The following is a 27,964-nucleotide window of genomic DNA, read 5'->3' as shown; positions in this document are numbered from 1 at the left end:
GTTGACTTACACCTTCTAGAGCACGTTGGGTGGCACGGGATACATGCGGACGTGCATTGTCCTGTTGGAACAGCAAGTTCCCTTGCCGGTCTAGGAATGGTAGAACGATGGGTTCGATGACGGTTTGGATGTACCGTGCACTATTCAGTGTCCCCTCGACAATCACCAGTGGTGTACGGCCAGTGTAGGAGATCGCTCCCCACGCCATGATGCCGGGTGTTGGCCCTGTGTGCCTCGGTCGTACGCAGTCCTGATTGTGGCTCTCACCTGCACGGCGCCAAACACGCATACGACCATCATTGGCACCAAGGCAGAAGCGACTCTCATCGCTGAAGACGACACGTCTCCATTCGTCCCTCCATTCACGCCTGTCGCGACACCACTGGAGGCGGGCTGCACGATGTTGGGGCGTGAGCGGAAGACGGCCTAACGGTGTGCAGGACCGTAGCCCAGCTTCATGGAGACGGTTGCGAATGGTCCTCGCCGATACCCCAGGAGCAACAGTGTCCCTAATTTGCTGGGAAGTGGCGGTGCGGTCCCCTACGGCACTGCGTAGGATCCTACGGTCTTGGCGTGCATCCGTGCGTCGCTGCGGTCCGGTCCCAGGTCGACGGGCGCGTGCACCTTCCGCCGACCACTGGCGACAACATCGATGTACTGTGGAGACCTCACGCCCCACGTGTTGAGCAGTTCGGCGGTACGTCCACCTGGCCTCCCGCATGCCCACTATACGCCCTCGCTCAAAGTCTGTCAACTGCACATACGGTTCACGTCCTCGCTGTCGCGGCATGCTACCAGTGTTAAAGACTGCGATGGAGCTGCGTATACCACGGCAAACTAGCTGACACTGACGGCGGCGGTGCACAAATGCTGCGCAGCTAGCGCCATTCGACGGCCAACACCGCGGTTCCTGGTGTGTCCGCTGTGCCGTGTGTGTGATCATTGCTTGTACAGCCCTCTCGCAGTGTCCGGAGCAAGTATGGTGGGTCTGACACACCGGTGTCAATGTGTTCTTTTTTCCATTTCCAGGAGTGTATGTAGTTAAGACTCACCGGCCATTTGACCATCTTCTTCTTCTGTGCGGATGCACAAACAGTGCCGAACTCTTACGGGAATCGGCAGTAAAGCCGCGAGTAATGAGTATAATGGGCAGGGACACTATGAATATAGTGCAGGACAATAAGCTGCGAATGTGGGTCTCACGGGAGGCGTGCCAGAGGTAAGTCCCTGCAGTCGCACTATCCTCTGTGTCCTCGGTGGTTCAGATGGGTAGAGCGTCTGTCATGTAAGCAGGAGATCCCGGCCTCGAGTCCCGATCGGGACACACATTTTCAACTGTCCCCGTTGACTTACGTCAACGCCTGTATGCAGCTAAGGGTATTCATTTCATTGTAATTGCATTACCTAATGTCCACAGTTCCGTAGTTCGACCGCTTGAGTTACGCCATCAAGTCAATGGCGAGTATTTACTGCCGTAATCGCAGTGTACAGTGTGTACAGTGGTGTTTCGTCCAGGCAAAGCATATGCGCTTTGCTCTTGGCTAGCGCACTAAGTATGAGTCGGAGACCCCACGTTCGTATACTTAAAATCATTACCTGTATCCAACCTATCATCCAACAAGAATTCTGTACTTATTACTGAAACACCCAGTATAATTTGTTCAGGTGTTATGGCCTGGATCTCCCACTCAAAAGCCTGATGACGCTGACGCCAAGGTGGCATATAAAATTTTCTCAGACGATTGAACATTTGCTCGTTGCACCCCAGGACGGAGTTTGCTTTTACAGCGGAAGGCCTATTTTTTTTACAATGACAAGTCTATTAAAGCTGCAGAGGTTTGATAGAAGGTAGCTTGCACATTCTCGGAAGATAAGGTAAGTACTTTCTCCCTTTCCTGTGCCAGTTGCGAGTGCGGTGGTGAAAAAACGACAGCTGGCATGTCTCTAGACTCTTCAATTGTATCTTCATGGTCTCTACAAGAGGTATACGTTGGAGGATGCACTGTAGGTAGCCTCTTCTAGAAATATTTAAGTTCAGCTACCACAGAAGTCCAGTGTGGGCTGTAACTATCGCATGACAGCGAAACTTGGTAGATATTCTGATGCGTTAATGCCGAATCGATTTACGCTGGAAAAAAAGTAGTTACAATTTTGGCCACCAGGTGTAAATCTGGTGCTGCGAATGCGGCAAAGACATATAGACAAGTGGAATCCTGCCCACTCATCTCTTATAGGGTGCCTAGGAAGCTGTTTTCTCGGATAACTACACAACATCAACCAAAACATATTAATGGAGTTCATTGCCGTCATTGAACTGACAACACTTAACTTTCGTTTCTAAATTATGGGTCGGAAGCAATTGGCGACATGCAAATAATAGGCGTCCTTTGCTAGATACAATTTCCATGCAAGCTAATCACGCAAGTTCATAAGCCACTGCTATCGTTAATATCACTGCGGGTCTTCTAGTGCGTGTCTCCTACTTTCCGGGTCTACTACTGTTGCGCATCTTCTACTTTCCAGCCGTAACTAGCCGGCGCGTCGCTTTTATTCTTTTCTTGTAGATGCCGCCCCTGTCTTGGTGACGTCCTAGTCAGCGTGCTATTGGCTGACGCCGTCTCACAGCCCTCTCTGCTGTATCATTCTTGATCTTCGTGCCGGCGTTTGTCGTTATGCCGGAACAAGACATGTGTCCATGCATAAAGGACTGGGAACGGGCGATGGACAGGAAAGGTCAAAGAAGTGAGTATGGCATAATGCTGATTTTATTGCTAACCACCGCTTACACAGTTTGTTCAACACGCGGACCAGGGACACCGACGAGATGCCAACATCTGAAGTAAGACGTGATCAACAGCTGCTCGCAGCAGTTCCGGTGGAATCTGAGCAACGTGATCCTGTACACCGCCCTTCATCACAGGTAGAGACCGAACGTGTCCCTAGTAAACGCGTTATTTTGATATCCCCAGAGCCAATAGTCATCTGGATTCAGATCAGTGACCTTGCAGGCCGTACATCTGGGAAACGTCTGGATATAACAAGTTTGTGTAAAGTGTCATTAATGAAATGTGTCACTGGCTGAGCGACATGAAGTGATTCCCCATCTTGCATGAAATCAGTGGTTCCTACAGAGTTGTGCTTTTTCTGAGCAGGATTCACATGCTGTACAAGATGGTCTCGATAACGTGCAGACGTCACGGTACAGAGAATAAAGGTTATTGTGAATCCGCACCACACAGTTACACATGGCGAGTGCAGTGGCTCTTCGTGCACAACACGCTCTTTAACAGTATCCCCAATTCGGCAGTACTGTGTATTTACTGCACCCCGTAGTATAAAAATGCCCGGCCATACGTCGTCGACTCCGATTTGCGACGAACACCGAGGAGATGATTCAGTAGCTCCACCGTCTGGATCTTGTATGGGTACCGCTGTAAAGTAGACCATAAAACTTCCCATACTGATGGCCACGGGATGGACAATTCTCGTGACACTGCACGAGCACTAGCATTACCCGGGACACGTGCTGCGTGGTCAGTTACAGTAACAGAAACCTCGTCAGTAACTTCGAGTGGGATAGGACGCCTTCCTCTTCCAGGAGCCACTCCAAGCTCACCCGCGTTTCATCATCTTCTCTAAACCATTGACTGACATCGGACTACTCTTCAGACCTACTCTCTCAATGCAACGCTGTATAATTGTCGGCGTTCGCATAACAGTTTCATTAACAGCGCACGCCCTTTCTTCTCGATTGCCATACTGTTCACTCACATTATTTTTTGTCAAATGTCAGCGGGGATGTCATACTGTCATTGAAACAGCATGCAGCGCCAGACGTGCCCCTGGTGGCCAAATTTGGAACTAATTTTTTTCCAGCTTATATCGGTTCCGCATTAGCGTATCTGCCAAGTTTCACTGCCAGACGTTAATTACAGCCCAAACTGAACCTCCACGAGTAGCTGCACTTTAATTATAATCACCAAGTACTCTGCCGGAATTTTAGCGGTAAAGCACATCGTAATGCATAATGTTTCTCTTACAGTGTCTGTCAGTGGAGTTGGATGACGCTCTCTCTATTAGTAAAGGAACCTGTGACGAAACGTGCTACTGTTGTACGGATTTCTTTGTTGCCTCTATCAATACTAATTGGTATACGTCCCAGAATACCGATCAATATTCCATATCACGGTCGAACGAGCGTTTTGTCAGGGACCTCCTACGTGCGTGGACTACACTTCCTGAGTAGTCTTTCCGTGACTCCCAGTGAGGCATTTGCCTTTTCTGCGATTAGTTTTATGTGATTTATGCTGCGAAGCTATATAAACTGGCTCAAACCGTTAAGTCAGCAATATGGGTGACAAATGGAAGACTTGAATTTGTTGGGAGCGTTCTGGGTAAACGTGCGCAATTGTAAAGAAACCAAAATGCGAGACACTAGTGCAACCAATTCTAGTAATGTTCCACTGTACGAAGCCTCCATCAGGTTGGCATATCAGCGTGCACGAATTCAGAGACCAGTTGCTAGGTTCGAAACATGTGAACAGTACGAAAGTGTCATATAGTTGCTCGGAGGATATAAACGGGTATCTTTGCAAGAAAGGTGACTCTTTCCGTGGAACTCTGATCAAAAAATGGTTCAAATGGCTCTAAGCACTATGGGACTTGTGAGGTCATCAGTCCCCTAGACTCAGAACTACTTGAACCTAACTAACCTAAGGACATTACATACATCCATGCCCGAGGCAGGATTCGAACCTGCGACCGTAGTAGCAGCCCGGCTCCGGGTTGAAGCGCCTAGAACTGCTCGGCCACAGCGGCCGGCGAACCGTGATAACCAAATTTAGGGAAACTGTATTCAAGGAAGATTGTGCAACTATTCTTCGTCGTCCATTGTAATTCTCGCTTAGGGGTTATGAGGGTAAGATAAGAGAGATTAGTGTGTGTGTGTGACGATGCATAGAGACAATCGTGTCCCTCTAGGTCCATACGTGAGTGGAAAACGGCAGAAATATTGGTACAAAGTGCGTTCCACCCTTCACTTTATCCTGGTTTGCGTAATGAACATGTGGATGTACGTACTTTACGTAATCGCAAATTATACGTATCTATTTTTTGGAGGCAACTACATAGAGAACAGGGAGGGTCCATTGGCAGAGAATCACAAATCATTTGAAAAATTTCTTGTGTTGTTGTCCTTTTAAAGGGACCAACTGTAGGATTTATTTCATTCGTTAAAAGAGCCGACTCTGCTTGATGTACGTTAAGTGGGTCATTCACATCTTCAGGCGCTTAGTAGAATCCATGCCTTCTAGGCAAAAGAAACTGAAGTTGTGAGAGGTATTTTTATATTCATGTTTTGTCTCAGTAATACCTTGTTTGCTGCCCCTTTTTACACAGGTATACTACATTGACAAACGCGGGGCCTCTCTTAAATGCAAGACAACGAGGTAATGCAGGTTCTCATACCTCTATTTTTTTGTCTTGAGGACTGCTAAAAATGGAATATCGGTACGAAAAATGCCCACTACTAAAAGAATGTCCGCTGTCGATACTGATGTCTAGTGGCAAGTAGCGTCATTGGCTGATCGTAAGAAAAAGAAGAAGGATTTGGAGAAACTTTGCGCTTCGCGTAACGTATGACAGCTCTAACGTTGATAACTGCAAGATAATACTTGTGACGATGAATCTGATAGTATATGATTCCAAGATTAGCGATGAACTTCTTGAGCATCTCACATTGTACATGTCGTGCTAAGAAGCGATATGAAATAGGCCGATCACGTATAGAAGGGAACGTGACTTCATCGCTTTGATTGGGGAAGTACGGAACATCTGTAAACGAAGATTCGAACAAGAGTCTAGTGCGACCAATTCTGGTAGACTGTCCAAAGAATGAATTCAAGGCGCGTAGCTATGATTGTAATAGGACAAGATACAGCGGTGGGACAAAAACATGAAAATCATAACTCATAAATACAGATGCAAGCCAAGGCCGCAGGTTGCGCAGTTGTATTTGACCGCTAACGGCACCTGTGCAGTGTCCTCAATAAGCTATAAGCGTCTGTCGTATTCAGAACATTGTTCTGTGTAGTCGCGAGTGCGTTAAGTCTTAAGCAGTGAATTCGAGTAGAGGACAGATTGTTGGCGCTTGTAGGACGGGTGCTTCCGTTAGCAAGTTAGCCAAAGTGTTTGGTATTTCAAGAGGCAACGATCGAAGAGTTATACCGCACACACAAAAGCGGAAAGAAGTCTTCCGCTGAGTCACAACACGGAGTGTGTATGTTGAGTAAACGTGACGGACGTTCATTGGAGAATATAGTAACGAAAAATATGAAGACGACAGCTGCAAAAGCACTGCAGAACTGGACGTCGCACTCTAGAACCCTGACAGCTCAAAAAAATAAATAAAGAAGTAAAAAACATGGAGGGAGTTCTGTAAGCAGGGCGAGCTGAAATTCCAAAACCACTCAACAGTGATGCAAACGCTCGTAACAGGAAAACGTGGGGCCAAAACCGCAAAACCTGGACATGGAGCAATCGAAAGTAGTCATTTGGTCGGATGAGACTTGTTTCACAAAGTTTTCAAGATCTGGGCCAGTGTACGTCCTAAGGGTCAAACATTTCAGGGGTCTGGGTGATGATTTTGGCCACATTGTTACTGTGCAAGGTTGTATTACCGCCAAGGAGTGTGTGACTATTTTCGGTTGATCGCATCCAATGGTGAAGCTGTATTCCAAAACGACAGGGCCCCTGTTCACACAGGTTGAATCGTCCAGGACTGGTTTTGTGACCACGAGAATGAATTGTCGCATCTTCCCTGGCCACCTCAGTCATCAGATCTCAATATTAATGAGCCTTTGTGGTCTACATCTACGTGGATGCACCGCAGTCCAACAGTCGGTGCGTGGCGGACGGTACCCCGTACCAATACTAGTCATTTCTTTTCCTATTCCACTCGCAAATAGAGCGGGGGAATAACGACTTTCTATATTCCTCCATTTGAGCCCTAATTTCTCGTAGGCATTACGCTAAATGTGTGTCGGCAGCAGTAGAATATTTATTTTCGGTCATAATGGCTACGTTTGTGAACCGTGACTGTGTGGGATAATTATTTATTTCTAATTTCTGCTACCAGTCACTTTTATTTGTTTTTTGTTTAATCTAACATAATACAACGCGTTTCGAACATCTACTGTACATCATCAGGCGTTTATGCACACATACATACAGAGAAATGGTACTTAAAAATAAATTGTCTTAAACTAAATGAACCTAGAAAATTTTGTTCTAGGTTAATTTAGTTTAAGACAATTTATTTTTAAGCAACATTTCTCTTTATGTATAAACGCCTGATGATGAACATGTTCGAAACGCGTTGTATTATAATAGATTAAACATAAAACAAATAAAAGTGACTGATAGCAGAAATTACAAATAAATAATTGGGCAGTAGAATAGTTCTGCAGTCAGCTTCAGATGCCGATTCTCTAAATTTTCTCGGTAGTGTTCCGCGAAAAGAACTTCTCCTGCTCTCTAGGGATTCCCGTCTGCGTTCCCAAAGCTTGTCCGTAACACTTATGTGTTGTTCGAACCTATCAGTAACAAATCGGGCAGCCCGACTCTCAATTGCTTCGATGTCTACTTTGGAGAGAACGGCGCGTGATCGTTAATCCACCTCCATCATCGTCACGTGAACTTGCCACTATTTTGCAGAAAGAATGGTTTAAGATTTCCTCTAAAACCCTACAGGACTCGTATTTATCCATTCTGAGACAACTAGAAGTTGTTTTGAATTCCAGCCGTTTTCATACACTGTATTAGGCATGATAAGGTGTTTTGCCTTTGGTGTTTGCATATTTCTGTCCCTCCGCTGTAGCCCTTATGATGGTGTAACAGACATGCTTGGGGAACATAAATGGGAATCCTTGAAAGAATGACGACGTAGTTCTCGCGAAAATATGTTGGGTAAGTTTAGAAGGGCTATATTCGAAGACGTCTGTGTGGCTATCGTGGTCCCACTATCGCACATCGGGCGTGGCGTTCAGGAGAGGGAAGTGATGAGTGATGTTGTCAGGAGATCTCAAATCGAATCTATATTTCTCATTTTCCTCTAGTCAAATTCCGTGCCTAAGGAGCATCGTTTCAGCTGTGCGACTGGATTCGTGTTATCCTGTCACAGTTCGTAGTAATTGATGGGGCGTCATGGAGAGGAACAGAAGTGATATGTGGTGTTTCCCACGGAAGCGTTATAAGCCCTCTTCTCTTAATCAAGACTGGTCAAAGAAAACCATCGTAACGACCGGGAGAGCGGTGTGCTGTCCCCACGCCCCTCCTATCCGCATCCTCAGCTGAGGATGACACGGCGGTCGGATGGTCCCGATGGGCCACTTGTGGCCTGAAGATGGAGTGCTTTTTATTAATCAAGACAAACGACTCAAGAGACAATCTGAACAGCCCTTTTAGATTGTTTGCCGGTGATGCTGACAGTTACCGTACAGTGCAATCATTATAAGATCGATAGGAATTAGAAAATGACTTAGAGACTACAACTGTATGGTGCGAAAGTGGCAGTTGATCCTGAGCAATAAAAAGTGTGAGGTCTTACACATGAATACTAAAAGGAATTTGTTAAATTTCGGTCATACCATAAATAACACAAATCTAAACTTAATACCTAGGGGTTACAATTATGAACAACTTAAATTGAATCGATCACATAGACAGTTTTATGGGTAAGGTGAACCAAAGACTGCATTTTATTGGCAGGACAGAAGATGCCAGCACGACCGCTATGGTCGCAGGTTCGAATCCTGCCTCGGGCATGGATGTGTGTGATGTCCTTACGTTAGTTAGGTTTAAGTAGTTCTAAGTTCTAGGGGACTTATGACCACAGCAGTTGAGTCCCATAGTGCTCAGAGCCATTTGAACCATTTTTTAGAAGATGCCACAAACGCACTAAAGAGACTGCCTTCACTACGCTTGTCCGTCCTCTGCGAGAGAAATTCTGTGGGGTGTGAGATTCTTAGCAGATAGGACTGACGAGGGTCATCGAAATATTGTATTTTTAGGGTTCCGAACCTCAGTCGGTAAAAACGAAACAATTACAGAATCACTTTGTCTGATTGTTAACACACCTATTTCTCAGGAACAAGTAGAGGTATCAAGCTGAAATTTACGCCACATACTAAGGTCTACGTTCCCTTGGCGGTGTGAAAAATTTAAGCTTCTAAGTAATGCACTCGAATGATATGGCCATATATGTCACATATTTTGACACTCGCAAACTCACTCAAATGTTCAAATGTGTGTGAATTCCTAAGGGACCATACTGCGGAGGTCATCGGTCCCTAGATTTACACACTACTTAAACTAACTTATGCTAAGAACAACACACACGCCGATGCCCGAGAGAGGACTCGAACCTCTGGCGGGAGGGGCCGCGCAAACCATGACATGGCGCTTCAAACCGAACGGCCACTCCGCGCGGCGCTAACTCACTCAGCAGTACCTGTAGATGAGATATCTGTAGATATGCCGGGCCTGGTAGTCTAGCGGTAAAGCGCGTGCCTAGAAACAGAGAGGTCGCGGGATCGAGTTTCGGTCACATCACCGACTGGTCTTCGTTTTAATCTAGTGTTCACCTCTCATCTATGTGCGAAGTCGCTAGAACCAACGCGTGGTTCGGATTCCACATTAAGCTGTAGATAGCCTTTGCTCAGTTGGATAATTGAGGTATGTTACGGGCACGCAAGTCGCGAACTAGAGTCCAAAAGAAAGACTTGAACCAGACCATTGTTTCACACAAACTTATTATTACTATATTATTATTACTATAACCTACACATTTAATTAAAATGTAATAAAATCTAATAATTTACCGATTGCTCAGAGTGCGAGTAATACTCGAACATGTCTGGTTTCTACTATCGAGAAACAGAAACGGGTATGATATGGGAATTGGGGTATCAATCATTAAAAGAACGGCGTTTTTCGTTGTGGCGAGATCTTTTCACAAAATTTCAGACACCATCTTTTTTTCTTCGAATGCGGAAATATTTAGTTAACTCCCATCTACTTAGGCAGAACAGACCATCATAATAAAATAAGAGTAATTAGAACTCGCACGGAAAGATTTAGGTATTAATGTGTTCCAAGCGCTTTTCGAGAGCGGATCTGTCGAGGTATAGTCTGAAAGTAGTTCTGCGAACCCCTTGCGAACTGCTTTGGATGTGAATTGAAGAGCAGTGATGCACATCTAGACAGATCTTTCTTCCTCGTAAGTAAGCGCATGGAACAGGACAGGGAATCGCTAATATTGGTACGAATTACCCTCCGCTACGCACAGTAAAGTGGCTGGCGGATATACAGGGTGCTCGGAAATTCCCATTACAAACTTCTAGGGATTGTAGAGAAGAGTGAGTACATAATATTTTGAATAGGAACACTAGTCCGCAAACGTCATCCAACGACGCCACATGGGCGCCGGGGCCTGTAAATGTATGTACATACCGGATGATTTCGTGATGGAGTTAGAAACTTTCAAGAATGATGGAGAAGGGCAATGTATCAACTTGAGGTAAGGGTCCCTCTACCGCAAACGAACAATTCGAAAGTTGTAATCGGAAATCGTTCTGATATCTCTGACGGTGGAATACATGTACTGGTACTGCTATTGGTAAGATCGTAGAGTAGGAAAACAATAAAAAAATGTCTAGCAAACACGGGTTCTAAAATGCAATGCCTTAAGAGCTATGAGCACTTGTTCTTCGCTGGTGTGAGACGCATCTCCACTATTGAACAAGTGCTCAACTTTCTTAAGGTATGCAGTTTGGAACCTATGTTCACTAGACATTTTGCTCTTTAAGTTCCATACCCTACAATCTTAGCAACAACAGTGCTGGTACATGTATTCCACTGTCAGAGGTACCAGAGCGGCTCTAGATTACAACTTTCGAGTCGTTCGTTTTCGGTACAGGGACTCTTACTTCAAATTGACACCTTAATCTTCTCCGTCATCGAAAGTTTGTAGCATCATCACGAAAAAGCCCTGTATATTTACACATTTACAGGCGCCATCACCTATAGTTTTGACTCTGTTGTGTCTTGGGTGGCGTTTCTCGACATATTTTTATTTATTTATTTATGCATTTATTTTACCAGGCAAGATTAGGGCCTTCAGACCCTCTCTTACACCTAACCAGGCATACTCGGATTGAACGAATTTCGTTTTGTACAGAACATTATGGACATACCAGGTTATACAGTATTAATGTTAAAGAAAAAAATAGAGATTATAACAGTAATACAAGGATAATTAAGACTATCAAAAAATAATTATAACAATCAAGGATAATAATAATGATAGTAATGACTATATATATGAAAGTAAACATATTTTTCTTTTATGAATCTTAGTCCTATTGCTAGTTGGGAATTTTCTCATTATGTTCTTGCAGCTTGTGAGTTATTCACATCGAGCAGAGACATAAGACGATAGAATGGGGTGAAAGAGATATAGAAGAGGTAGCTAGGTTAGAGGAAGAGAAATAGAATGATAAAATTTGAAACTATGATGGAGAGGAGAAAGAAAGAGATGAGAGGGGTACAACAGTGGTGGCTATACCGTCCCTAATATGTAAGTTTTGAGTTCCCTCTTGAATGTTGAGTGGTTCTGGATAAGACGCAGATCACAGGGGAGGGCGTTCCATAGTCGTGTGGCTGAGATGGAGAAGGACACGCAGAAAGATTTTGTGTTATGCAAAGGTACAGCCAAGATGCTAGACGTATCCGATCCGGTATTGCGGTTGTGGAATGATGATAGGTGTTTAATGTGAGAAGATAAGTATTGGGGGCACCAGTGACTAAGAAATCGATGAAGTAAGCACATCGTGTGGAGATCGCGTACCTTATGTGGGCGTATCCAACCTAGCTGGGAGTGAAGGACTGATATGATCATACAACCGTGTATTGCACACGCCCATTGGAACTACTGACGGCCTTGGGAGAGCCAGCCCTGACAAAACTCTACCATCTGGTGAGCAAGATGTATGAAACAGGCGAAATACCCTCAGACTTCAAGAAGAATATAATATTTCCAATCCCAAATAAAGGAGGTGTTGACAGATTGAAAATTACCGAACTATCAGTTTAATAAGTCACAGCTGCAAAATACTAACGCGAATTCTTTATAGAAGAATGGGAAAACTAGTAGAAGCCGACCTCGGGGAAGATCAGTTTGGATTCCGTAGAAATGTTGGAACACGTGAGGCGATACTGACCCTACGCCTCATCTTAGAAGCTAGATTAAGGAAGGGCAAACCTACGTTTCTAGCATTTGTAGACCTAGAGAAAGCTTTTGATAATGTTGACTGGAATACTCTCTTTCAAATTCTGAATGTGGCAGGGGCAAAGTACTGAGAGCGAAAGGCTATTTACAATATGTACAGAAACCAGATGGCAGTTATAAGAATCGAGGGGCATGAAAGGGACGCAGTGGTTGGGGAGGGAGTGAGACAGGGCTGTAGCCTCTCCCCAATGTTATTCAATCTGTATATTGAGCAAGCAGTGAAGGAAATAGAAGAAAAATTCGGAGTAGGTATTAAAATCCATGGAGAAGAAATAAATTGAATAAGAATTGTAATTCTGTCAGAGACGGCAAAGGACTTGGAAGAGCAGTTGAACGGAATGGATAGTGTCTTGAAAGGAGGATGTAAGATGAACATCAACAAAAGCAAAACGAGGATAATGGAATGGAGTCGAATTAAGTCAGGTGATGCTGAGGGAATTAGATTAGGAAATGAGACACTTAAAGTAGTAAAGGAGTTTTGCTATTTGGGGAGCAAAATAACTGATGATGGTGGAAGTAGAGAGGATATAAAATGTAGACTGGCGCCGGCCGTTGGTGGCCGAGCGGTTCTAGGCGCTTCAGTCTGGAACCGCGTGACCGCTACGGTCGCAGGTTCGAATCCTGCCTCGGGCATGGATGTGTGTGATGTCCTTAGGTTAGTTAGGTTTAAGTAGTTCTAAGTTCTAGGGGACTGATGACCTCAGATGTTAAGTCCCATAGTGCTCAGAGCCATTTTGTAGACTGGCAATGGCTAGGAAAGCGTTCCTGAAGAAGAGGAGTTTGTTAACATCGAGTATAGATTTAAATGTCAGGAAGTCATTTCTGAAAGTATTTGTATGGAGTGTAGCCATGTATGGAAGTGAAACATGGGCGATAAATAGTTTGGATAAGAAGAGAATAGAAGCTTTTGAAATGTGGTGCTACAGAAGAATGCTGAAGATAAGATGGGTAGATCACATAACTAATGAAGAAGCATTGAATAGGACTGGGGAGAAGAGAAGTCTTTGGTTGGTTGGTTGTTTTGGGGGAAGAGACCAAACAGCGAGGTCATCGGTCTCATCGGATTAGGGAAGGATGGGGAAGGAAATCGGCCGTGCCCTTTGAAAGGAACCATCCCAGCATTGGCCTGGAGCGATTTAGGGAAATCACGGAAAACCTAAATCAGGATGGCCGGACGCGGGATTGAACCGTCGTCCTCCCGAATACGAGTCCAGTGTGCTACCACTGCGCCACCTCGCTCGGTAAGAGAAGTCTTTGGCACAACTTGACTAGAAGAAGGGATCGGTTGGTAGGACATGTTCTGAGGCATCAAGGGATCACCAATTTGGTACTGGAGGACAGTGTGGAGGGTAAAAATCGTTGAGGGAGACCAAGAGATGAATACACTAAGCAGGTTCAGAAGGATGTAGGTTGCGGTAGGTACTGGGAGATAAAGAGGCTTGCACAGGATACAGTAGCGTGGAGAGCTGCATCAAACCAGTCTCAGGACTGAAGACCACAACAACAACAACAACATCTAACGCAAGCATTCATCACTATTCAAAGCGTTGTGGAGTCACTCCCCTCCACAAGTCCTAGAAGTTTGTAACGGGAATACCCGAAAACCCTGCGTATGTAGACGGAGGAATGATAACTTTCAGTTTATAGCGGAGTGACAGGTGTCCTAAGATGGTGCCATTTAAATCATTAGAAGTGGAACGAAAATTGAACCCTGTGGGTCTACATTTTTGATTTCTGCCTGATCACAACAGTCTTCCGCCTCCGAGAATCGTTTGCAATACTTGGCATCTCTTTGTTTTTTTAAGTGTGAGAGGTGGCGGTGTAGCGTTTACTCACAGAGGCATTGGGATGCAGCAGGTTGAGCATGGCGGCGACGATGCGCCACTTGTGCACGGTGAACCAGACGGTGCCCTGGTAGGTGTCGCCGGCTACCAAGAAGAGCACGTGCGGCGCGGTCGCGTCCTCGGCGGCGCGGCGACGCGCTCCGCGGACCACGTGGGCGACGCGCGCGAACCCACCGTAGCAGTGGCGCTCGTCGCCGCGCCGGCACTTGCCGTTCGACCGGCTCGTCTGCTCGAAGCGCGCGTGCATGTCGTTGGTGTGCAGCAGCGTCAGCGACACGTCGCCCCCGCCGCCGGCCGGGGCGGCAGCAGCAGCCGCCAGACACAGCCACAGAGCGACGGCGGCCACGGCGGCTGTCGGCGAACGCATGGCTCCTGGTACTGCCGGCTGGCTGACCCACCCGTTCCGCTAGGCCGCCCGCAAGGCAACTCGCGGCCGCCACTGCGCATGCGCCATTCATTTCTGCCCCCACCGCTGCTCTGACCTACCGCACTGGCAGAGCGCGAGCGCCCGGCTGCAGACGTGGGCGCACCGGTCACAATTCGCAGCTGAACCTTCCGTATCTCTTTTCCGCTAGGTTTACGTCAAGGCCGTGCGCAATCGACAGGTGTCATTTCGGTGTTTCTCTTACGTTTTCAGTACAATGAATTATGTAGGCAGCTATGTGAGGCCATCCTCGACGGACACGGCTGTCTGCAGGAACAGTGAAACACCTGTCAACATCTACATCTACATTTATACTCCGCAAGCCACCCAACGGTGTGTGGCGGAGGGCACTTTACGTGCCACTGTCATTACCTCCCTTTCCTGTTCCAGTCGCGTATGGTTCGCGGGAAGAACGACTGTCTGAAAGCCTCCGTGCGCGCTCGAATCTCTCTAATTTTACATTCGTGATCTCCTCCGGAGGTATAAGTAGGGGGAAGCAATATATTCGATACCTCATCCAGAAACGCACCCTCTCGAAACCTGGCGAGCAAGCTACACCGCGATGCAGAGCGCCTCTCTTGCAGAGTCTGCCACTTGAGTTTGCTAAACATCTCCATAACGCTATCACGGTTACCAAATAACCCTGTGACGAAACGCGCCGCTCTTCTTTGGATCTTCTCTATCTCCTCCGTCAACCCGATCTGGTATGGATCCCACACTGATGAGCAATACTCAAGTATAGGTCGAACGAGTGTTTTGTAAGCCACCTCCTTTGTTGATGGACTACATTTTCTAAGGACTCTCCCAATGAATCTCAACCTGGTACCCGCCTTACCAACAATTAATTTTATATGATCATTCCACTTCAAATCGTTCCGCACGCATACTCTCATATATTATACAGAAGTAACTGCTACCAGTGTTTGTTCCGCTATCATATAATCATACAATAAAGGATCCTTCTTCCTATGTATTCGCAATACGTTACATTTGTCTATGTTAAGGGTCAGTTGCCACTCCCTGCACCAAGTGCCTATCCGCTGCAGATCTTCCTGCGTTTCGCTACAATTTTCTAATGCTGCAACTTCTCTGTATACTACAGCATCATCCGCGAAAAGCCGCATGGAACTTCCGACACTATCTACTTGGTCATTTATATATATTGTGAAAAACAATGGTCCCATAACACTCCCCTGTGGCACGCCAGAGGTTACTTTAACGTCTGTAGGCGTCTCTCCATTGATAACAACATGCTGTGTTATGTTTGCTAAAAACTCTTCAATCCAGCCACACAGCTGGTCTGATATTCCGTAGGCTCTTACTTTGTTTATCAGGCGACAGTGCGGAACTGTATCGAACGCCTTCCGGAAGTCAAGGAAAATAGCTTCTACCTGGGAGCCTGTATCTAATATTTTCTGGGTCTCATGAACAAATAAAGCGAGTTGGGTCTCACAGGATCGCTGTTTCCGGAATCCATGTTGATTCCTACAGAGTAGATTCTGGGTTTCCAAAAACGACATGATACGTGAGCAAAAAACATGTTCTAAAATTCTACAACAGATCGACGTCAGAGATATAGGTCTATAGTTTTGTAGCAAAACGCAAAGAATGCCGGACATTTGCCACGCCGGACATTCGCCACACTTGCCCCTTCTCCAGGTAGCGACCCCTCAGGTAAGGGACGCCCTTCTTCTGTCCGCTTTCAAACCGCCGTCTCCACATCTTACTCGATACAACCAATGCCTAAGGGACCTTCTCCTTCGACATCTTGGCCAAATACAGAGCTTCTTTTCCGAAATAGAAATATTTATAACTTTTGGGAAACGAAAGAATATCGACGATTATGTCAGTATATACAGGGTGTTATAAAAAGGAACGGCCAAACTTTCAGGAAACATTCCTCACACACAAATAAAGAAAAGATGTTATGTGAACATGTGTCCGGAAACGCTTAATTTCCATGTTAGATCTCATTTTAGTTTCGTCAGTATGTACTGTACTTCCTCGATTCGCCGCCAGTTGGCCCAATTGAGGGAAGGTAATGTTGACTTCGGTACTTGTGTTGACATGCGACTCATTGCTCTACAGTACTAGCATCAAGCACATCAGTACGTAGCATCAACAGGTTAGTGTTCATCACGAACGTGGTTTTGCAGTCAGTGCAATGTTTACAAATGCGGAGTTGGCAGATGCCCATTTGATGTATGGATTAGCACGGGGCAATAGCCGTGGCGCGGTACGTTTGTATCGAGCCAGATTTCCAGAACGAAGGTGTCCCGACAGGAAGACGTTCGAAGCAATTGATCGGCGTCTTAGGGAGCACGGAACATTCCAGCCTATGACTCGCGACTGGGGAAGACCTAGAACAACGAGGACACCTGCAATGGACGAGGCAATTCTTCGTGCAGTTGACGATAACCCTAATGTCAGCGTCAGAGAAGTTGATGCTGTACAAGTTAACGTTGACCACGTCACTTTATGGAGAGTGCTACGGGAGAACCAGTTGTTTCCGTACCATGCACAGCGTGTGCAGGCACTATCAGCAGCTGATTGGCCTCCACGGGTACACTTCTGCGAATGGTTCATCCAACAATGTGTCAATCCTCATTTCAGTGCAAACAGTCTCTTTACGGGTGAGGTTTCATTCCAACGTGATCAAATTGTAAATTTTCACAATCAATATGTGTGGGCTGACGAGAATCCGCACGCAATTGTGCAATCACGTCATTAACACAGATTTTCTGTGAACGTTTGGGCAGGCATTGTTGGTGATGTCTTGATTGGGCCCCATGTTCTTCCACCTACGCTCAGTGGAGCACATTATCATGATTTCATACGGGATACTCTACCTGTGCTGCTAGAACATGTGCCTTTACAAGTACGACACAACATGTGGTTCATGCACGATGGAGCTCCTGCACGTTTCAGTCAAAGTGTTCGTGTGCTTCTCAACAACAGACTCGGTGATCGATGGATTGGCAGAGGCGGACCAATTCCATGGCCTCCACGCTCTCCTGACCTCAACCCTCTTGACTTTCATTTACGGGGGCATTTGAAAGCTCTTGTCTACGCAACCCCGGTACCAAATGTAGAGACTCTTCGTGCTCGTATTGTGGACGGCTGTGATTCAATACGCCATTCTCCAGGGCTGCATCAGCGCATCAGGGATTCCATACGACGGAGGGTGGATGCATGTATCCTCGCTAACGGAGAACATTTTGAACATTTCCTGTAACAAAGTGTTTGAAGTCTCACTGGTACGTTCTGTTGCTGTGTGTTTCCATTCCATGATTAATGTGATTTGAAGAGAAGTAATAAAATGAGCTCTAACATGGAAAATGGACACATGTCCACATAACATATTTTCTTTCTATGTGTGTGAGGAATGTTTCCTGAAAGTTTGGCCGCACCTTTTTCTAACACCCTGTAATTAGTTCTGCCAAGTATAAAAATAGATCCCTCTGTCTCTACGGTAGCTTCCTTTCACGGTTACTGATTGCGATAGAAACAGTCCATCGCCATGGGAGCAACAAGAAAGGAACGATGTGAAGAGAATGCGAATGTACGCTAATCATTTCTTTTTGATCACTGCATTTGTGCCTACTTTAATTACTACAACTGCATTCCCAAAAGACAATAAGGAAAGATGAAATGGGTATGTGAATGTTTGGAAAGAAGAACGACACACTCCATATTAATTTACTCTCTAAAATGCGATATCCCTTGCGGCGGAACATTAGTTAATAAAGTGTAGCGGGACAATGTTCAAAACATGACTGAAAATACGTTCACTAAATAGAGATAATGTCATCTATGATTGACAAGTCATCTAAATTTGACATACAATTTTAAAATGTTAGAAATAAGGAAATGAAGTAATACAGAATGCTATGCTTGTAACGTAGCTGCTGCAGGAGCACCGAAAAAGGCAAGTATAATTTAGACGAACGCAAAATCTCCAAGGTCGGCGAAGTTTTACTGAGGCTCGAAATTTGGTGCGTATTTCAATGCGAGATGCATTTGATAGTTTCCACAACGAAACTCTTTCTAGAAATGTGGCGGAAAATCCAAAGAGATTCTGGTTCTATGTTAAGTAAACCAGCGGAAAGGCTCAGTAAGCGATGAGGAGGAGGGGGAGACAAGGGGCCCAACCCTTCAGAGCAGGTAAAATGGTACAAATGTCCGGCGTGGTAAATGTCCGCACACCAAACGCAAGATCTGCAGAGGATCACTATTGGTTCAATGATTAGCAGTTGACCTTGAAAGTAAATACACTGACGTCACAAAAGTCATGGGAGGGCAATATGCACATATTCTTATAATAAATAGACTGTTAGAGAAACTACAGTGGTCGGCCGCTGCGGCCGAGCGGTTCCAGGTGCTTCAGTCTGGCACCGCGCGACGGCTACGGTCGCAGGTTCGAATCCTGCCTCGGGCATGGATGTGTGTGATGTCCTAGGTTGGTTAGGTTTAAGTAGTTCTAAGTTCTAGGGGACTGATGTCCTCAGATGTTAAGTCTCATAGTGCTCAGAGCCAAACTACAGCTTTTGATATTTGTTACACTCAACACTTACCATACCATGTAGTCTTTAATTCTGTGTCTCACATTAGCATGCACATTGTGGTTCCTACCCAATATATTAATTGAGTCTTGTAGGGATGTACGCTCTCGGGACTTAAAAACAGGGGACCATAATGTGATGCTGAATGCCTCTCTTGCAGTGTCTGCCACTGGAGTTGGATGGGCATATCCACGTCGCTTTTGCTCCTACTAAATGAACATGTAACGAAACGTGCTGCTTTTTCTTTTCATCTTCTATATTTCATCTGTCAGTCTTATTTGGTACGGATCCCATACCGACGAGCAATATTCAAATGTAGGTCGAACAAATGTTATGCAAGCTGCTTCTTTTGTTGATAGATTACACTTCCTGAGCATTCTTCTAATGAATCTGCCTGGCATGTCCCTTACTCGCGATTAATTTTATGAGATCATTCCACACCAAATCGCTCCTTATGCATAATCCTAGATACTTTATGGAAGTGTCTCCTGAAGGAAGGAAGAGGGAAGGAATATTGAATTTAACATCCAGTCGACATCGAGTTCACCAGACACGGATTACAAACTCGGATCGTGTCGAGGTTGGGGGAGGAAATCGGCCGTGCCATTTCAAAGAAACCATCCCAGTATTTGCCTGGAGCGATTTAGAGCAGTCAAGGAAAACTTAAATCTGGATGGACGGACGTGGGTTTGAACCATCGTCCTCCCGAATGGGACTAACTGCTTCCAGTGATCGTTCAGCAATTTTGTTATCATACGATAAAGTTTCTCTCTGTCTGTGTATTAGCCGGCCGGTGTGGCTAAGCGGCTCTAGGCGCCTCAGTCTGGAAACGCGCGACCGTTACGGTCGCAGGTTCGAATCCTGCCTCGGGCATGGATGTGTGTGATGTCCTTAGGTTGGTCATGTTTAAGTAGTTCTAAGCTCTAGGGGACTGACGACCTCAGATGTTGAGTCCCATAGTGCTCAGAGCCATTTGACCTGTTGGTCTGTGTATTCGCAATATATTAATTTGTTTGAGTAAATGGCCGCTCCATGCTCCAATCGCCTATCCTGTGCAGGTTTTCGTGCCTTACGCTACACGTTTCTAGCGTTGCGGCTTCTCTGTATACAGCAGCGTCATCCGTGAAAAGCTTTATCCAACTTCCGACGTAATCTACTAGCTCGTTTATATACACTCCTGGAAATGGAAAAAAGAACACATTGACACCGGTGTGTCAGACCCACCATACTTGCTCCGGACACTGCGAGAGGGCTGTACAAGCAATGATCACACGCACGGCACAGCGGACACACCAGGAACCGCGGTGTTGGCCGTCGAATGGCGCTAGCTGCGCAGCATTTGTGCACCGCCGCCGTCAGTGTCAGCCAGTTTGCCGTGGCATACGGAGCTCCATCGCAGTCTTTAACACTGGTAGCATGCCGCGACAGCATGGACGTGAACCGTATGTGCAGTTGACGGACTTTGAGCGAGGGCGTATAGTGGGCATGCGGGAGGCCGGGTGGACGTACCGCCGAATTGCTCAACACGTGGGGCGTGAGGTCTCCACAGTACATCGATGTTGTCGCCAGTGGTCGGCGGAAGGTGCACGTGCCCGTCGACCTGGGACCGGACCGCAGCGACGCACGGATGCACGACAAGACCGTAGGATCCTACGCAGTGCCGTAGGGGACCGCACCGCCACTTCCCAGCAAATTAGGGACACTGTTGCTCCTGGGGTATCGGCGAGGACCATTCGCAACCGTCTCCATGAAGCTGGGCTACGGTCCCGCACACCGTTAGGCCGTCTTCCGCTCACGCCCCAACATCGTGCAGCCCGCCTCCAGTGGTGTCGCGACAGGCGTGAATGGAGGGACGAATGGAGACGTGTCGTCTTCAGCGATGAGAGTCGCATCTGCCTTGGTGCCAATGATGGTCGTATGCGTGTTTGGCGCCGTGCAGGTGAGCGCCACAATCAGGACTGCATACGACCGAGGCACACAGGGCCAACACCCGGCATCATGGTGTGGGGAGCGATCTCCTACACTGGCCGTACACCACTGGTGATCGTCGAGGGGACACTGAATAGTGCACGGTACATCCAAACCGTCATCGAACCCATCGTTCTACCATTCCTAGACCGGCAAGGGAACTTGCTGTTCCAACAGGACAATGCACGTCCGCATGTATCCCGTGCCACCCAACGTGCTCTAGAAGGTGTAAGTCAACTACCCTGGCCAGCAAGATCTCCGGATCTGTCCCCCATTGAGCATGTTTGGGACTGGATGAAGCGTCGTCTCACGGGGTCTGCACGTCCAGCACGAACGCTGGTCCAACTGAGGCGCCAGGTGGAAATGGCATGGCAAGCCGTTCCACAGGACTACATCCAGCATCTCTACGATCGTCTCCATGGGAGAATAGCAGCCTGCATTGCTGCGAAAGGTGGATATACACTGTACTAGTGCCGACATTGTGCATGCTCTGTTGCCTGTGTCTATGTGCCTGTGGTTCTGTCAGTGTGATCATGTGATGTATCTGACCCCAGGAATGTGTCAATAAAGTTTCCCCTTCCTGGGACAATGAATTCACGGTGTTCTTATTTCAATTTCCAGGAGTGTACACTGTGAAAAGTAGTGATTCTGTAACACTCGCCTCGGTCACCCTCCCACCCCCCCCCCCTCTCCTCCTACCCTCCTACCCCTAGTTACTTTTACGCCTGAAGACTTCTCTCCGTTCAGAATGACATGCTGTCTTCTGTTTGCTAGAAACTCGTCACTGCAGCTGCACAGCTGCTCTGATACTCCATACGTTCGTACGTCGCTCATTAGGTGGCGGTGCGGAACTGTACGGAATGCCTTCCAGAAGTCAAGGAACACATCTGCCTGGGCACCTGTATCTACTGCATTCTGGGTTCCGTGGACGAACAGATCGAGCTGGGTATCACACGATCGTTGTTTTCGGCACCTATGTTGGTTCCTACAGAGATTTTCGGTCTCCATAAATGTCATAATCCACGAGAACAAAACATTTTCCTAAATTCTACTACAGATCGAAGACAGAGATATAGACCTATAGTTTTGTGAGTCTGTTCGACGACCCTTCTTGAAGACGGGAATGACCTTTGCTTTTTTCCAATCAGTAGGAACCCTTCGCTCTTCAAGAGACCTACGGTCCATTGCTGCCAGGAGAGAGACAAGTTCATTTGCATAGTCTGTGTAGAATGGTATTTTGGTATCATGTCAGGATCCAGTGGCCTTTATTTCTCTTCATACAATGACGACCGGATGTTTCAGCTGCCGAGAATTCTTCCGGGTTGTATGGCCGAGGTCCATGGAACTCTTCTGTCCCTGACGTTTCTCCTGGTTGTGCTGAGTCTTGCTCTTGTCTTGGTTGAGACGTCGAAGAATGGCCTAAATACCGTGGAAAGTGGGCGTGGTCATGGATTTCACGTGATAGCAGAGATAAACCCTGTCAAGGATAAAATATAACTATGGATCATATTACGTCAAAGATAAAAACTTCTCATCGATTCTGTAGCGCCACTGTCCATATATTGCTGAGTTTCATGGCTTCTTCTTTTCTGTTAAAATTATCGCCACGTTTATATATTTCTATGGCTTCTCTATATAGACTTGGATAATAGTACGTCATAGTACATAAAACTTCAGTTTCCGGAAATTTCACTACGTGATCACCCGACTGAAGAGCATGTTCCGCCACGGCTGACTTGTCTGTTTTCCCTAGTCGGCAAAGACTTTTATGTTCCTTCAACCGTGTATTCACACTTCTCTTTGTAGTTCCAATGTAGACCCTACCACATGTACACGGAAACTTGTATACACCACTTGCAGACAGAGGGGGACGTTTATCCTATGCATCAAAAAAGTAGCGGATCAGATCGGCAAGGTTTTAAGGAAACATAACATTCTACCAATTTTCAGACCAACTAAGAAAATAGGCAAAGCACTACAGAATGGATGAGAAGTTTTTATCTTTGACGTACTATGATCGATAGTTATATTTTATCCTTCACAAGATTTATCTCTGCTACCACGTGAAATCCAGACCAAGCTCACTTCCACTTTGTCGGCCGAGGTGGCCGAGCGGTTCTAGGCGCTACAGTCTGGAACCGCGCGACCGCTACGGTCGCAGGTTCGAATCATGACTCGGGCATGGATGTGTGTGATGTCCTTAAGTTAGTTAGGTTTAAGTAGTTCTAAGTTCTAGGGGACTGATGACCTCAGAAGTTTAGTCCCATAGTGCTCAAAGCCATTTGAACCACTTCCACTTTCCACTGTATTTAGGCCATTCTTCGACGGAAGACCTCAGAAGTTTAGTCCCATAGTGCTCAAAGCCATTTGAACCACTTCCACTTTCCACTGTATTTAGGCCATTCTTCGACGTCCGACTCGTGAGTCGGCAAGACTCAGCACAACCAGAAGCACGTCCGAAGATGTCAAACGTAGCTTTGGACGAAACGTCAGGGATAGAAGAGTTCCATGGACCACGGCCATACATCCCGGAAGAATTCTCGGCAGCTTTATTTCTCTGTTAAGCGATTTGAGTTGCTTATCCATCCCTTGTCCCTTATTTTGATATCTGTTATTTTGCCGTTCGTGCGAAGATTTAAAAGAGGTACTGCATTGTGATGTTTCTCTCTGAAACAGTTTTGGCAAAAGACGTGTAGTATTTCAGCCTTTTCTCTGTCATTCTCTGTTTCAGTGTCAATATGAGCACGGAGTGTCTTGACTGATGGCTTCGATCCGCTTACTGATTCAAATAAGATCAGAACTTCTCAGGACTATCTGTCGGGTTGGTAGCTAGAGTCTTAGTTTAGTGTTCGTAGAACGTTTCACGCGTAGCCCTGCTTTCACTAATTTTGGCATCGCTTAATTTTTGTTTATCCGTGAGGCTTTGGCTGTGTTTAAATCCTCAGTGATGCTCTCGCTGCTTTCACACCAGCTTCCTAACACGATTGTCGAACCACAGTGGCTCTTTTCCACCCCTCCAATTTTATTTTGCTCCAGACAGACTTGTCTAAAGCGTATTTAACTTTGTCCATTGATGCCCAACATTGGCAGTGCTGGAGATGAAATTTTCGTGATGTGCCAGTTAATCTGAAATCTGTCTCTTGTCGCTCTTTCTAAACAGATAGATCTTCCTGACTTTCTTTGTATTACTACTTACAGCCGTATTCACTGATGCTGTAATGGCCTTATGATCAGTGATTTCCTGTTCTACGCTAACTGAATCGAAAAGTTCGGGTTTGATTATCACTGGTTGGTCTGAGATTTTATCGTCACTAGTCACTTATCCGATTAACTGCACAACCTATTTTTCAGATAAAGCAGTTACAACAATTTCACTCGAACCTCTGTCCCTACTATCCCTTCTGATCCCTTGAGTCTTCCAATCTCTAGCTGGTAAATTAAAATCTGCATCTAAAACTGTAACATGACCAGGAAATTTATCGAAATATTCTCCAAGTTTCCCCTCCAATGTTCCTCTTCTGCTGTTGCTAAGCCAGATGGGTCTATAAAAGCACCCAACGACCATATTTGATCCAACCTTGACACCTATCTTCACCCAAATTATTTCACATTCTGAGTCTGTACTAATCTCACTAGATACTATTTTATTGCTATAAACACGCCTCCGTCACCAGCGTTCATCCTATCATTGCAACAAACATTCCAATCGGAATTTAGAACGTCATTGATGTTAACCTCTCGTTTCAGCCAGCGTTCTCTCCCAAGTACTGTGTGGACATTTTCATCGTTTGTAAGCGAGATTAGTTCCAAGACCTTTCCATAGACGCATCTGAATTTAACTAATATTCAGTTAACATTTTCTTTCTCCAGTCTGCTCTGTTTGGATTCAGAAGGAATCTTATTGGGCCAGTGGAAGGATTTCCCTAGCGCTACAGTCTGGAACCGCGTGACCGCTACGGTCGCAGGTTCGAATCCTGCCTCGGGCATGGATGTGTGTGATGTCCTTAGGTTAGTTAGGTTTAAGTAGTTCTAGGGGACTGATGACCACAGTAGTTAAGTCCCATAGTGCTCCGAGCCATTTGAACCATTTGATTTCCCTAGCCTAAAAAACCGACATGTCCATGCCATGCTCTTGGCGTTAGCTATCTTAAAATTAGGAACTTACAGGTGCTATGGGAATTTTAGATGAAAAGGTAAAGTAAAGCAGTTTTGTGCTGTACTTGTTTCGGTTGACTGATGACCGATCTGTGTTGTAGACTTCAGCTCGAAGACTGATTTTCTGCATCTCTCCACTCTGTTCTATTCTGTGCAAGCCTCTTTATCTAAGCTGCAACCTTAATCCAAGTAAACATGGTACTGTAGTGAAGCCTAGCTTCAGTCTACAAGTGTCATTCATCACGCCCTCCTCCATCACCACATAAAAATTCCTTGCTACCGTAGCAAGTGTCCTCTACACCTTACCTTTCTTTTCGCTTTTCTTTCTCCGATGTTAAATGCAGTACTCATTAATAACTTAAATAATAAATCACTGCACCGGTTACCTTTTACCATGCATAACGTAACGCGTTTCAGGAATATGTTGCCGTTTTCATTTTCTGTGGCTGTTTAAATTAGTATGTGTGTTTAAATTAGTATGTGATGCCTGCATCTGTGTTGTTCTAATTTTCTTGCTCTACATTCATCTGTTTATGGTTTTAAAGTCTTGTGCTTCCTTCATTGCACAGAATTTCACACACACACACAAATTGTTAGTCACACTGATTGTTTTGAGTACAGTCATAACATGGTCCGAAAAACAAACAGTGTGAATGATAGTTTCCGTGTGTGCGGGAATACATACATAATGAAGGAGGTACATTTCCTTAAAACCGTAAGCAGACGACTGTAAGGCAAGAGAAGGTGGACAACACACACGCAGACATCACATACAATATTAATATAAACTTACGCGGCGCTTATAATGGAAATAAATTTCTGAAATGCGTCTTGCTGTGGATGCAAAAAACGTACCTGGTGCAGCGTTCTATTATTTATAAGCGGCAGTCAAATGAAAACCGAGTACCAGTCATAACGGGACCATGGAATCGTTTCTTTTAAAAGTAATCACCACGCATGTTAAGACAGCATTCCTGGACTTTTTGACTTTCTGGTGCGTCTCAGTTTTTGCAAAGTGTCTTCATAACGCTGCGCATTGACTGCGGTTCCTCGCTCGAGGAACTCGGCGAGCAGAGGCCCCCTGCAGTCGAAGAAGAAGGTCATCATGACCATACCGGAACTTGTATGAACAGTTTTGGATTTCTTTGGCGGGAGAGATGTGGGATGTTTCCACTGGTGGCTTTGCCGTTTGCTGTCAGAAAGATGTTGGGCGGAGTCATGCTGTTGCACGTTCCCATACTGCCAATAGTCCGCCTCCGGTAGCTGGGTGGCCAGCGCGACAAGAATGTCAATCCTAAGGGCCCGGGTTCGGTTCCCGGCTGGGTCGGAGATTTTCTCCGCTCAGGGACTGGGTGTTGTGTTGTCGTAATCATCACCATTTCATCCCCTTCGACGCGCAAGCCGCCAAAGTGGCATCGAATCGAAATGATTGCGCCCAGCGAACGGTTTACTCCACGGGAGGCCCTAGTCACACGACATTTCTATACTGCCAATCGACGAAGACTACGCTTTAGCGATTTACATGAAATGTACTCGTACATCCATTATGTGTATTCCCGTGCAGGGGAGACCTTTTATTTGTAAGACGCTTGCCCGGTTCACGACATATGGAAGTTTTGGGTCTGGCTGTGAGTCGTGCTCGGTTAGCCAGATGTTAAGGCGAGAGCTCGCGATAAGCGGCAAACCTGGGTTCGAGTCCCTGACCGGCACAAATTTCCATTGGGTCTTTCCGTTACACAGCTGCCGGTTGACCGTGTTTGCAACTCTGAGTACATTTCATGTATTTCATAACGGCTGTAGTCGCCGCAGTGCATGTCCAAAGGAACTTTGCATCGTAACCTGGAATAACACAGGCATTGCGCTATCCTATCGTATCGTATCGTCTTCAGCGATTTGGTTGGGAAACACTGCAACATCCTCCGTCCAGCCCGTGTGTTTCACCGTGTGATTTTCAAATCTTTCGTGACCTGAAGGTAGACATGCGTTGACTTCGGCTTCATTCGGACGTGGAAATGCAAGAGAGGGTGGATTCCTCAGCGGCCAACCGCGTTCTACAACATGGGAATTGGTGGTTGTGGTAATTTCTTATGGGACCAAACTGCTGAGGTCATCGGTCCCTAGGTTTACACACTACTTAATCTAACATAAACTAACTTACGCTAAGGACAACACACTCACACCCATACCCGAGGGAGGACTCGAACCTCCGGCGGGGGCAGCAGCGCGAACCGTGGCAAGGCGCCTGAGACAGCGCGGCTAACCCGCGCGGCAAACAGAAATTGATCGTCTCGTCCCCCAGTGGGATAAATGTCTTGACGCGCGTGGTAATTACTTTTCAAGGGAATCATTGCATGGCCCCGTTGCGACGGGTGTGCGATTTCCATATAACTGTCCCTCGTGAATCGTTATTCACACAGTTGTAGTCTTCGTATAATGATCTAGTTGATAGCGTAAGCTCCCTGCGGCTGTTCTTGAACGATGCTGTCATCTGTGGAGAAGATACAGTGCCACAAGTCTGTAGCGAAAATCAGGAAAACCTGCAGAGAGTCGATGGCTGGTGCAGGAACTTGGAGTTAAGTTAGTAAATAAATGTAACATATAGTGTGGGGAAGAAAATGTTGTTCGATTACCCAATTGGTGAAAATTCACAGGTAACAATAAATAA

General features: G+C 46.0%; 1 protein-coding gene across 1 annotated transcript in view; it reads right to left on the bottom strand.

The window, feature by feature from the left end:
* Positions 1–14,581, bottom strand: part of LOC124595615 (protein 5NUC-like) — a 226,101-nt gene extending 211,520 nt beyond the window's left edge. The window contains exon 1 of the mRNA XM_047134434.1: positions 14,183–14,581. Within this exon, the coding sequence (XP_046990390.1) occupies positions 14,183–14,557 (375 nt within the window). The 5' untranslated portion in view covers positions 14,558–14,581. The remainder of the gene's footprint in view (positions 1–14,182) is intronic.
* Between the last annotated feature and the right edge of the window lie 13,383 nt (positions 14,582–27,964).

Source organism: Schistocerca americana, chromosome 2 (assembly GCF_021461395.2).
Source record: "Schistocerca americana isolate TAMUIC-IGC-003095 chromosome 2, iqSchAmer2.1, whole genome shotgun sequence".
Classification (NCBI taxonomy): Eukaryota; Metazoa; Arthropoda; class Insecta; order Orthoptera; family Acrididae; genus Schistocerca; species Schistocerca americana.
This window is presented reverse-complemented; position numbering and strand designations above follow the sequence as displayed.